This window comes from Abramis brama (assembly GCF_963993115.1).
Source record: "Abramis brama genome assembly, chromosome: 9".
Lineage (NCBI taxonomy): Eukaryota > Metazoa > Chordata > Actinopteri > Cypriniformes > Leuciscidae > Abramis > Abramis brama.
Genome location: NC_139971.1, coordinates 7,463,442 through 7,477,590, shown reverse-complemented (window position 1 = coordinate 7,477,590; position 14,149 = coordinate 7,463,442). Strand labels below are relative to the sequence as shown.

At 37.7% G+C, this 14,149-nt stretch overlaps 1 protein-coding gene across 5 annotated transcripts in view; it reads left to right on the top strand.

Annotated features, from left to right (window-relative positions):
* Positions 1-660: 660 nt before the first annotated feature.
* Positions 661-14,149, top strand: part of nectin1b (nectin cell adhesion molecule 1b) — a 244,386-nt gene continuing 230,897 nt past the window's right edge. For 4 of the 5 annotated variants that reach the window (XM_084124508.1, XM_084124505.1, XM_084124507.1 and 1 more), the window contains exon 1: positions 682-1,433. In XM_084124508.1, the coding sequence (XP_083980634.1) occupies positions 1,379-1,433 (55 nt within the window). In that variant the 5' untranslated portion in view covers positions 682-1,378. Of the gene's footprint in view, positions 1,434-14,149 lie in introns of all 5 variants that reach the window. The other variant, XM_084124506.1, reaches the window with a different exon arrangement.

The following is a 14,149-nucleotide window of genomic DNA, read 5'->3' as shown; positions in this document are numbered from 1 at the left end:
AGCAATGAGAAAGCGCAGATGGTATCATGTATCGTGTATCTTGCGGAAAATGAGTAGGCTATTGGAAGCGTTTCAGATACTTCAGTGTCTATCAAAAAATCTATATTTTTGACCATTTTTGGGGAGTAGTGGCAAATCTTTCTCTCTTCTGACCACTGTGATCAAGCTCTCATTATTTATTTTCCTCTTTTGGAAACTCATAGAAAGGCTATTGTGGATTTTATCTTTTGTCATTGGATCATTTGGGAGTGTAAAAATTAAGATTACCCAAATATGATAACTTCCGCTTCTGAGAAAATGTGAAAAGGGGAACATGGTCCCTTCGCTCGCGCTATTGGAAATCGACAAGTCTTTTCTGAAAATAACTGATGTCCAGTAAATTGCTTTGTCTCTGCAAGTCGCTGTCAGTTTGTCGACCCTAAATATGGGACAACATGGAAAACAAACTAACTGATTAATGTTATGTAGAGTGTGGCTTAAATAGTAGATGGATATCTCTATGCACTAGCAAACCCCCCAAGATGTGATTGTAATCTGGAAATAAGACCCACAAAAACTGTAGACCATTGCCATAAGCAAGAACAAGCACAGAGTCGCTTAATATAAGCGGACATGGCAACAATTAACTATATCCTCCTCCTACACTACAGTTGAAACCACGCCTTTTTCTGACGTCACCTTGATTCGGATCTCTCCTCGCGCTTGTATCAGCTACTAGTCTAGAACAGTTAAGGTTGTGGCAGCAGTGCCTGAAGTGCGCCAAACCACGGAATTGTTGCCATATTCTGGAGAATCAGTCCGTTTTCTCGGGAAAAAAAATTGTCCGGAACGGATTTCAGGTCCGTTGAAACATCTTCAGCACCCAACAAAAATAATCTGATAATCCTCACACTCCCAAACTGAGGGAACAGACCGGGACCGTTGGGATTTATAGGACGTATTCTGGTTATACGGCGCAAAACAAAGTACAGAATATTGTTAAACATACTTGTATTGAGGAGCAAACGGAACGGATGCATTAAACGCCCCGTTATTCAGCTTTCACTGTTACTGCGCTTTTGTTTTGAGGGGGTTGAGCAGCCGCACTGGATTCAACGCTTGGGATGCGGGATCCCTGAACTTGTCTGCTTCTTATCCGCCTCGTCGAGCGGACTTTTCATCTGCAGAATCAGATTCGATCAGTATCTTACACGGGCTTTGGATGTGATCTAGATTCCTGGCTGTGCTAAACTCTTCATTGAATGCAGTTTTACTAACAGTTGACTTTCTGTCGTATAGTGAAGGGGTGGACAGAAGTGGATTGTGTTGAAGTTGCATGAATCAACGGATCGCTCTTTGCAGATCGCAATATCAGATCGGATATTTGGCGTGAGGCGCGATGGCAATGTTGGCGACTTTTTGGATTGTCCTGTTGGTCGCGTTAAACGCTCCAGGTAAGTCCATGAGCTCAACTGCGGGATGTTTGTCAGTCAAATATGCGCTATTGTCATTTAGTGAGACCGCCATCCGGCACCTTTAAAATACCATGTTCAGTTCATAACTGTTTAAAGTTAGACTAAACCTCTCTGATGATACAGTGTTGCAATAATTAAGATAAACGGACTCGAACTGAACGCATGAAAACATGAGATACAGGCAGATGGCGATAGTGATGCTGCGCTAGAATATGTGTTCTGCTTGTTAATTGTGAGTTATTGAAGAGCTGCAGGTAATATAAGGGAACAAAAGATGTTAGTTTTCAAATTATTTTAAGAGATAAAGGGTATTCATGTTTACATATACAAGTGATCATTTATTTAGTAGTCCTTGTTCGACAATATCGTTTGACGCCAGATGTCAAATTGAGTGCCATGGATGGAGACGGATCAAGTTGCCTAACCCATAGCGATGAATCATTCACATTACAATTTAATGATAAATATACGCACCTCTTGGTGTAAAATTCTTCAGACTGTAAAAAGAAGCTGTTTTATTATTATTTTTCTTATATTTTTTTAATATTATTAATATTTTCCTGGGGGTAAAAACATAATTTGTATCAAACAATTTTGACTTCCTCTCAGGTATACTTATTTGTCATCATTGATCCATAATAATGTACACTTTAAAAAAAAGCATCAATCTCAAGTGAACTTTCTAAAAATTGAGTAGTAGACAGAATTTATAGTTGCAAACAAAGATATTTAATGACTTAGTTATTTTTTGTAATATTTTTGCAATTAGTTCTGGCAATTAATATGCTTCATAATGTTCTAAGGTGCAACGGCTTTTGTTCTAGTCAAGTATGAGTTGGAATTAGTTAACTTTCCTTTGGCTGTCAGATTAAAACACTTGCTTTGTCCGTGAGTGATATATGGGCGTGACCCCTCTGTGAAGATCATAGAAGCCGCCCTCCCTCGTTCATCCACTTTACCCACTTTACCAACTTCCTTCCTGTAAAATTAATAGATCACATGAAATTACATAATAACCTTTAATTTAAACATACAGTTTCCCTTTAAAAGCATCCCTTTCCCTTATCAGCAAGAGTATTCAATTCATTTGCGTTCCCCAGAGACTCTGACAGTACTACTATTGGCCCAGCATTAGGTGTCTTTTAATAAACTGCTCTTGAGTGTATATTTTCCAATCAATACTGCACTGCTGACCTTTAATGTTGTAAACAAACTGTCTGATATATTGGTTGGTCTTAGAGCGCTTTTCCGGCCTGCCCCTAGTGGCTCTGTAGAAGAAGCTAAGCCAGTCAAAACAGCTGTTCAGGGTCAACTGAGTGAACGGCTTATGTGATAATAACCCTTGCACCTCCTTTGATTGGGTGATTCTTCCCTTTATCATCTCGCTTTTCCACTCTTAAGTGATGAAGACATCCCTGCATCCTTGATTCAAAACATTCAAAAACAAATATTTCAAGAATATTCTGCTGCTCTTTGTAGTGATATAATGCTTCAATAATAGTTTTGCAAGACTCAAAGAATGCCTAGATCTTACCATAATGAGTTGATTTTATCGCTAAGCTTCATGTAATATATGGCACCTTTTACAGTTGCAAATATCTTAGCTCAAATAGCTTTGACATGTTGCTTTTGGCATGACTCCAGAAACGGAACAGTCTTTTTGGAATCACACGGTGACCAAATGTTTGTGTGCCTGTAAGGCTGCTTTCAGATTCAGTTCCCGTAGACTTTTTTTTGTGTTTTTTTTGTCATGTGATGTAATAAAACCAAATGACACGTGTGGCAAGATGATGCAGGAACTAGAAGTAAAATTGTCGATGGTGGCACACTGTAATAAGAGTCAGCATTTTGAGCATTTGTTCCTGTGGGTAAGGGATGACTAAATAATTGATTGGCTTGCGTTTCTCACCATTAGCAAGGACTGGTAACTTAATGGAGCAAAATATTTAACTTTCTTGACAGTAATGATATGCATAGAACTATTAATTTTTTTTTTCCAGGGTAGCCTATAATTTAAGACTTCAAAGTCATAATATATACTAAAAATGGTGGGAGAGGTTACGAGAGCATAGAAAAGTCACAAAGATCCGTTCAGACAAGATCCTTGAGAAAACAAACCCAAGCATGCTCTGTTGACAAGACACCTTGGAAATCTAATGATATACACAACCCGGGCGTAGCGAACACATCCCTCTTTGTTCACCTATGTTCTGTGTTTACTAGACACTTGCCATGCAATTAACAGCTGGAATGGGGGGGGTCTTAAAAGACATCTGGTTATTGTTTCTCTTTCTGAAGCAAAGCAATCACTCGGCATAAATCAAATCTACGTGAACATGTTCATGTCAGAGCCGGTTACTTCACGTGCAGCTACATGTACAGCTGAATATTAGCGGTGCTGTGAAGCTGAGTAAAGTAATGAAGCATAATGAATTATATGGATGCGGTTCTGCTTGCTGTTATTTGACGCCCAAGGCTCTCCCATTGAAAAGCATGGGCTGAAGTGTCGTAATTTATAATGTTATCTGCTCTGAGATTCACGTCCCCTTTTTTTGCCAAGTTGGAACCCATCAGGCTAATCTATTAATAGGGCAATTTGCAGCCTGTTGGTTGTAATGCGGCCTGAGGAGTCTCTCGGGTGTTCTGATCTATTGATAATGTCTGAAATGGCTCAACGCTAGGCTAGATGAATCAATAGATTGATGCTTTCTTAACCTCACAGGTTTTTATGAATTTCTTTCTTTTTGTGAAATTGCCAGTGGTCAACCGTTTTTGGATACCAACATTCTTCAAAAATATTTTCTTTTGTGTTCCGCAGAACGATCAGAATGAAAAAAGTCAAAATTTACTAACCCATGCCATTCCAAACCTGTATGATTTTATACAGGTTTGGAATGACATGAGGGTGAGTAAATGATGACTGAATGTTCATTTTTGGCTCTTCCAATTTACCGGGATGGTTTTCCTCAAGGAACACATAAAATTCCTGCATTCTGTCATAAAGCGTGTACAGTGAATTTCAACAACACATGTTGGGCTGTGATACAACATATCTGTGCTGTTAATTCTCCTTGTTCATATAAAAACACAATGGATGTATAACTCTTCTTTGTGGCTAAAATTCATTCAGCAATGCAAAGGTTGAAAGAAGAGTAAAGGAACAGGCTGTGCTGTTTGATAGTGATTACATGACTTATAGCCCTCCCTATAGAGTAAAACAGATGCTAGATGGATAATTTCTCCTAACCTCCAGTGTTTGGCAAACCATCACTGACCCGTAAATCGTCATTTCCTCATGTGACACCTTTTTTAGCAATACTTTTTTTCCATTAACGGAATGGAAAACTTTTTAAAGCTTAAAAAAAAAAAAAAAAAAGAAAAAAAAAATCATTCATCATAGTTTTGCTCGATTTAAGGAGTATTTCATGGAGGAGCTCTAATCTGTACCTTAATTATTTGAGCCCACCACAAACATCAATTTTACTAAGAGGGCTGTTTCAAGGTGACCTACCTAGGAAAGTGGTTTGCGTGTACGTGTCGGAATCAGTCGAGTTAATCTGGGGTAGAAAATGGCTGAATGCCCAAAATGCTTTTTCACCTGTTTCTTAAGCACTTTCAGCTACTGCATGTACAATATGAAAGGTGCTTTATCAGTGAAATTTGGGTTGCACTTTATTTTACAGTATGTGAACCTGTGTGTACGTACTTGCCTAAAAAAGAATTGGGTAATATAAGGTAACTACAGGGGTTAATTTTGGGTTTAGGAGTAGGTTCAAGGTTAGTACCTAGTTATTATCCAGTTATTGTAATTAGAGTATAATAAGTACATTTTATGTACATGGGGAACAGGACTGTAAAATAAAGTGCTACGGTATATACAATATGTAAAATATAGATGTCACTACTTTTTGCAGATGAAATGTTCACAATTAGACAAACTATGAATAGAGCGAAAAATCTGATTTTTAGGTCGGCTTAATATTTTACTTACCAGAATGTCACAGAATGGAACAAATACCCAGTTGGCCTTGTTACCCATGAGTCCCCTTTTCGCAGAGAACGACAGCTGATTCTCTGCGTTCTGCTCTTTGATCACAAAGTCTTGCCTGATTTGTGTAGAGATGATCCTGTGGTTCATGTAAAAGATCAGGATTATTTTCCTGGCTGGAGGAATCGTGTTTGAAGTGGTTCAATCAAGAGAGAGAAGAAGAACATCTTGTGATATTCCCCCCCTTGCGTGTTTTGATTATCCCATTGACTGTGAAAGCCATGTTTGAGTGGCGTTTTTAATTTGTGAGTTTTGCCAACGCTCTCTAAATTGCTACGATGAGTAATATCAGATCGCCCAGGGTCTTTCACGTATGTGCACTAGAAAGATTACAAATGTTCAAAAGAGTTCAGCGAGGGGGAAATATACGTTGTTTGCTGCGAAAGCTTGGCTCCCTTTCACGTCAAATGGCTTTACTCTTTTCTTTATGTGCAATGACAGGAATTTGGTCATTCACTTTGAGGTCAAAAGGTGAGCCTATTAATGTCAGCCCTCTTTGAAGGTCTAAGTGATATACAAGCTGTAGTGACCCCCACAATAGATGGTTTAGCTGGCAAACAAGTGTGTGTGGGTGTAAAACCATCACTTGTTCCACTCCACCCATGAGAAACTGGGGTAAAGTCAGACAGATGGTTAACACTCCTCAATTGTATTTCCAAATGTGTTGAAAATCTGCTTTATTCCCAAATAAAGTGTTCATTACTTTTGCATTAGGTTACTCGCCTTGACATGAGTCCCATACCATTTCAAACCATTTTCAATTCACATCAGAATATATTACATAAGCGTGAACTGAAACCGCTTTGGTGAAGGGACCTGATTTTAGCAGTTGCAGTTACGCTTTGATGCCGTTTCACACTTTTAACCGCTTTTCTTTGACGGTGTTTAACAATATGTCGCATTAAAAAGCCAGTTTCTGTTTATTGATTTCATCTGTCAGTGTGCGCATTCATTGAACCGGAGTTTAGTCATGCATATTAAATGAGTTAAGGTGTTAGTTTGTGTTCTGTTTTATTTATTTATTTTTCAAAGAAGGATTGTGCTATTTCTCCCACTGAACTTGATTTAATGTGCTTTATGCAAAGTGTTTTTGTATTTCATTTAAAGTGGCCTTGTTCAGTATTAAACATTCTATTTCACAATCCTGTACTGAAATCTTGTTATCAAATGCATCAGTTTGCTCTATTCAAATGCTGCAGACTTGGCAAAGACACTGGCTCTGTTCCAAAACCTTTATAGGCACGATTTTAAGGTATCATAGGTGAGCTCATAACATGAAGGGTGTTCCAAAATGTAATTATGTTGCTGTTTTTTTTTTAAAAGCTAATAGGCAGCATTCATTTTATTTTATTTTTTTGTGGAGAAGGCAATCCCATAATGCAGCTCAGTTAAAAAAATCCAACATGGCACATAATATTAATTAAATATTGAAACATCTCTTTAAAAATGTGGTTACCGCTGTTCACAATGCAGTGCTGCACTTATAAACAGGCTTTATACTGAAAAAAAAAAAAGAATAGAATAGAGATTGGCCAAAATAAACGAAAAACTAGGCGGTTTTTGCACTAAACACACAATCAGCAACCGTCTGGTTCCGATTTATGGCTGGTCTACCGGAGCATCTCTTGTTAGCAACATATTAACGCCAAACTCTGTTGAAATCAATTGTGAATTGAGTCTCCTGTGCACTTTGCTACATTTATGACGTACAGAAATGTTGACTATGTAGAGCGCTTTTAGTATGTTACCTTAGAAAGCAGCTTCCTATGTAGACAGCAAGGCAGCTCACTAGGTTTTGGAACCAAGCCATTTTTATTGTTATCTGGGTAAATATAGCTTTTAATTACTGTAGTGTAAAACAAAGTAAGGTGAAATTTACAGGTAAGAGAGCAGGAGAGGTTATCGTGTACCCCTCATCATCAAGCAGAAGTGATCTATGGGGTCTGCCCAGTCATTCTTGAAATTAACAGCGTAGAAAGCTATTAACATGAACCATCCAAAGCGGTGCTTAAGATGAAATGGACTGTGCCAAAGCAGCAGCAGCATACTCAATCCGCTCAATGCACAAATGTCTCGCAAAAAAACACTTCACTCAAAATACGTCACATTAGTTGGCTGTGTTATAGTTGCATTGATGGGTACTTGCCGCCAGTCCGTCATTATAATGAGGACATGATCGCAAAGTTGAGATTTTATGGGAGTATGAAAAGTGTAGGTGGTCACACTTTCAGGTTCTTCAGGTACATTGAAAAAGAGCTGTTTTAAATTAGAACCTCATTCAAATTGAGCTGGAAATTATCAATAATTGCTGTGCGTGAGGTTGCTCATGTCATTATTGATAGATCAGGGTCAGGATTTGGCAAAATGATGACTTTGTTCATCATTATCACATTTTAGGGCCTTTGCAAAGAATATGAAAATAAAAACATGCATTGTTCTTAAAATGCTTATTTGCATTTTATTTTGAATGTTTAAAGTAACTTAGCATTTATTAAGTCTAATTAAGTACTTATATTGATCAGTAAACGCTGCTTCTCTGACGAACCCGGAAGCACAGTTGCTTGTTGTGGAATCATGATAATTTTATCTATAAGCCAGGCCCCCCTTGCCTATACTTCTTTTCTCATTGCTCTTTAATTGTCTTCGCTGTATTGTGCATTCTGGGAATGCGGGAGGCTGGGACAGGTCTCTGTGGTATGTTCACTCATATAGATCATTGCCCTTCAGGCTGGTTAAAGCGATTTTCTCAACTCCAAATCCCCATCTTAGTTGGATTAAACATTTTGGGGGAATGAACACTTCCAATGATGGATGAGCATCAACCACAGAAATGCAATTATTCTGAATGTGAATTTGTCTATAGCTCTGAAATGTAATCCAAGTAATAACTTGGCACCATGCAAACTTGATTCTGCAAAATATGAATAATTTTGCTTTCATACACCTTCGGTTCTGTTTACCCAGGAGGCTTGTTGCTTATTGGTGCTTACTGTGTGAAAGACTTGCTGTGGACATTCTGGTATCCACTACAGGAGGGATTTACTTCGAGTAGTTGCTCTCCTTTTCAGTTGTGTAATATTTATTGAATAAAAATGTAAAATACTTCGGCCGAAAAACACTTTTCTTGATTGTTAGCTATATTCAGTTGTTTACAATTGGCTTGTTCACACTGAAATTGACCTCAATGGTCTACAGTTGAATGTCTTTGTGCTGTTTGCCTTTTTGCATGTGCCATAATTGGAAGACTGGGGTGTGTTCTTATTTGAAGTGGATCTTTTGAAAACCAAAAGCCAGATGAAGCAGGGTCATAAAAGCGGACGTTGATCAGAAGCAGGTGTTTCCCAAAGGATCATGGAGCTTGTATGGGTGAAAAACCTGTAGAACTCATCAGCCAAACCTCAATAAGTGCTGCTTAACCCCAAGAGGTCACATGTAGGCCAGGATAAGTTTTTTTATTGCGTGTCTTTCAGTCTGTTTGTCTGTCCTCCTTAGAGAGAAATAGTCGTAACTGTCTGACAGTGACACATGGCACAGCGTTTGGCGGGGGATGCTCACCGGATGGAGTTCTGCTGTGAAAGTGATTATACAGACATTTGGGTTGGATGGTTAAACATTAGCATGCAGATGAGAGCTCCATCCAATTCCCTTGGAGGTCTATTTTGTACTGGGGTGATGCGTGGAAAGCTGCCCCGAGCTAAGAAAGAACAGTGAGAGTGACAGCCAAATAATATTACTATGGTGAATTTACCTCATGGACCACTGCTAGCAACCCCTGCAGACTGCTAAAGCAGCATTTAAAACACTGGTTGAAACTCCAATGTTGTGCGCAGTGGGGATTTTGATGCAAGCGCAATTAATTTTTGTACCTTATTAATATGGGTTTGTCATATTCAAGAGTTTTTTTCTTCTTTTTTTTCATCACAAAAACCCGCATCTTATTCCCTAACCAGCCATAATCCAGTTTAACCAAATACCGTCTTTGCTTGTGAAGCGTCATTGTCATTCTTTTTACCACAAAACACGTATAAATGAGGCTCATTGTAGAATGTATGTTTTGTATATTATAAAAACATAATTGCCTGAAACATTTCATTGCTATTTGTCATTATGTAAACATATACCAATATGTATACCTTTTTTAATCTTTTTAATGAAGCATTTACTTGAAGCAACACTGCTTAAGATATCAAGATATTTTCATAGATTGTATCTTAAGGGTATTTTGTCTTACTGCAGTGGCACATTTGAGCTTGTTTATAAAAAATAAAAATAAAAAATAAAAATTATTCTGTCAGCAAGACAACAACCATTCACATTAAAGATAACATTGTGTGAATGTAAATATCTATTCTAAATTATTCATTGCTGCTTCTCAAGTATATTTAGGAAGTTATAACATTTATCCACTATCAAAAGACTCAAATTGAGCGTTTCCATACCGTTGCAATAAATTACACCAGATTATGGTAGTCTGCAGTAGGAGTGGGAGGTATGATAAGTCTTATTTCACGATATGATATTTGATTTTACGATAACGATATATATCACTATATGGTTATTTTATCTCATTTATATTGTTAAAAATAAGAAAAAAAAGCAAATTACAAACAATAGGACAAATACAATATAACAAAAAAAAAATATTAATTACGTTTTTCAGGTACAATAGGTTTATTTAACAGTTAGAAATTTGTACAGAAATTTTAAATCAAATGTAAAAATAAAATATTGCATAGTATTCACTGTATGTTCTTTTCACATTAATGACACAGAGCAGCAGATATATTAGGCTGCTGTCACTTTAAGACCAAATGCATGGATCCATGATACTGATACACATCTGGTTTACACCCTACTGTTTACCTTTGAGACTGTGGTGGCAAACAAAATTCTATCACTGAATAAGAGACGAAGATTTCCAATTGTCTTTGATGAGTTTTTTTTTTTTTTGCAAGAAAAGGCCAGCAGTCGTACTGTCACAAAGAGTGGCTGCAGAGTGTGACAGTGAAGGGAGGGCATCCTTCCTCTTTATAGTCTTGACTCCCAGAGTGTTATCTTTCTAGGCCAATGATGGTATTTTCAACCATACGTGGAACATTCTTAAACTGTTCATAATATTTGAGGCCACTATTATGCTATTTTAAAGTTTCCTAATGTTGTTTTGGAGTCTCCTACAACAGGTTTATATGCATCAAAGGTCAAAAACTGTTTAATTTTCTATAATATACATTTGCAGATCACCACATTTTCAATGATTCTCAAACGACTCGTCAGATGAATCAATCTCTCTTAATCCCTCCTTTCCGCGAGCTACTCTGCTCTGATTGGCCAGACAGCTCAGTCTTGTGATTGGTCTACATGCCCATTGCCATAAGAACGTCAGCTCTGCTTGTCCTGAGGCTTCCTACACCGTAAACTAAACACAGTAACGAACAATGACGTTGATTTTACAATATCAATGTGAGCACGAGTCCAACGATGAAACATTGGAAGAACTATTCATTCAACCCGAACCTCCATCGCAGGACGTTTCGCAGTGATACACTACTCAGTTTGAGGTACCTTATGGGATGTTGCAACTGTAATTCCTCACCATCAGCATTAACAAGTGCATGTCCATCAACAAACCGATTATTTTACTTATTTATTTACCGAGTATTTTTCTAATTTATTGCAGTGAACATTTGGAAACCGTATCAATAGCAGTGCATACATTAGCCGAGCTCTAGCGTGAATGACTGACATAAACGTTGGTAAAACAAATCTTGCTCCATGCTTAATCTTTACTCAAAGTAGTGAGAACGACAGACGATCTGCATTAATAGACACAGTTATAGGCAATAGTGGCCCACAACTGATCAGCAGAAGTATTTCAGTAAGACAGTAATAATGTGAGTTAACCAGTTCGCTGGAGACCTACACAATATTAAACTGAAAACTTAAGTATTTTGATAAATCCTGCGAATCCTGCACTGAACTCTGAGATTTGAGAAGCAGTCGTCAGTAAAATAAAGGGAACACAGCAAAAGTTTAGGATTATACTGCTGTGGTATCGTGGTAAAAATGAATTTTAACCACTGATTCTTCACATGCTCGTCCTTGGGCAGTGAAAAAAACTGGCTTTACCTTCACATTGTAGAGCACAGCGTCTTCTCGACATGATGCTATCCAGAACAGTATCCACAGGAATCAGCTGCCGGTTTGAGGTTCAAGTTTTCCCTGGTGTGTGCGCGCGCAGTACGCTAATGTTCCGTCTCGATGTCACAACGAAACGGATTATGACTCGTTTGAAAAACGATTCATTTCATTGACTCAGAGTCGACTCTTACTTTTTAAAAGTCAATAACTATATATATATATATATATATATATACGGTGAACTTTCAGATTTAAAACTTTGCAAGATGTTTTCATTCACTTAGAGCTATGTTATACACTACATGAAAGGTCATTTTCAAAAATCCATAATAGGGGCACTTTAACATCAAACATGCCCTGCTCTTTATATTTTCATTCATGCATTTCATCACTCTGAAGTGTCAATAGTGCTGTATATTTACATACCGTGATATTTACTTGCCTCAATACCGTGGTAATGATATATATCGTCATACCGCCCAGCCTTAGTCTGCAGCATCCTCCGCTCACAACCAGCCTGCAAGAAGGGGAATTGCTATCTGCATGCTTCGTGCGTTAGTATGTGATTTGCATGTTTTGCATTTGCAAATATACAACACTGTCTTTTTGTCTACACTGAATTCTCCTTAAATTTCTTGGTGATGCATAAAGGGTTTTACTTAAAGTGTTTTCCTTTAGTAATGCAAATGCTTAATATGTCACATTTGCAGGACTTCCACCACTGTGTTTTTTGGCTGAGTCTGTAGTGCACATTTAGGTGGTGCTGTGCGGTGCTGCTCTGTCTGGATGCGGCGTAGCCTCTTGCTGGTGAATTAAACATGAGTGAGAGCTCCTGATCTAAATAATGGAGTGGATGTGACAAGCACGGAGTGTTTCTCCACTGCACAGCTGACTGCACAAATAACACTAAAAACAGAGTAAGTGCTAAATTAACACACACATGTGCGCACGCGCAATCTTTCCCTCCTTCTCTTTCTCTTTGTTTATGGAGGGTCTTTAGGTAGGCCTGCGTGAAGTGTGCTAATGGGAGTGGGTTTTTAGCATCAGGTTGACCTGAAAGTGACTCTGTGCTGGGAACTTTTAGCCTCAGCATCCTTAGGATGAGGGTGTATGATGTCTCAGTGAAGAACGTATTTGTCTGTGTGCACCTGCGACTGTCTCTGTGCGTATGCATGCGGCGCGGGTACACACACTTGTTTTCCAGGTCCCTGATCACACGAACCTCTCCCTCCCATCCGCCCAAATGGAGTTCTTGTTTTATCTGTAAAGCACAGGTGCAATTTTCTGCTTCAGACCCCTGAAAATCCTGTTCTGTTTCGAATCAAATGCCTGAATCAGCCGACTAAAGAAAAAGGAAATCAATAAATGGGAGCCGATCTTGCTTGTGTTGTTCTGATTTGGTATTAATCTGATTTAGCGATTCTCATCTCGATTTAGAGATTAAATAGTTAAGCCCACCCATCCTCCCACCCTTGGTTTTCCACTCACTGAACAGATACTTCAGCTGTATTACTGCAGTGTTTTCCCCTCCTCCCTCGCTTGGCTTCTCTTGTTTTCTCTGCTTTTTCATGAATTTCAAGAATTGGCTCCCGTTCAAATTGTGTAGGAATTTGAATTGAATAGGCCACAGGATGATGAATTAGAATGACAGAAAAATGAATTACAATTTTAACAGTCACAGAATGGAGGAATTTTATTAGACCAGTATTCATGAGTTAATTCTGACTAATTATGCCTATTTATTCCCTGATATGTATAATACACTAGTGAAAATTCTTCTTCTTTTTTTTTTTTTTTAAATACGTTTTATATATTACAAATCATATTACTATCGTAACATGCAGAATCTTAAATATTTTTATTTTTTTAGTAAAAAAAATCATTTAAGATAAAGATAAATTCATTTTTTTATCTGAAACTTTTTGATTATTTCCAGGTTTTAATCAGATTTTCAGTTTAGCATCCTTGTTTGCTACCTCAATTCAAATCATTTCAAATTCAGGAATTAAACTTGAATTATCAATACATTCTCAATTCACTTCTGAATAGTTCACAATCCCGGTTGTGTCATCCATGGATCAGCTCATTAGGATTCGTCATTTAAATGAAATCCTCTCAGAGGTCAGTGTTAATAATCCCTCCATTTCTCTCTCTGTTATGTCTGTCGCTGTCATATCTCTCTCTGCATGAACGTCTGAACTTTGCTCAAACTCAAACTCAAGGACTTCCCAAGCTTTGACAGTATGGGGTGTCAGGCCGCCCATGGCTAATAAATGACTAATCTAGGCTACTGCATCCACTATTGTTAACTTCTGGATACAAAAATATTATATTGATATTGTAGATTGATGCTTACATAAATTAAATACATGAATCATAATATACTCCAAATGATTAAGTATTATAATATATTATTCATAATTATAACATAGTATTGTATCAGTGCTTTCCTATAATAAATACATTTCTAGTGTAGGAGAGCTTTATGGCTGTCAATCAAAAGCCTATA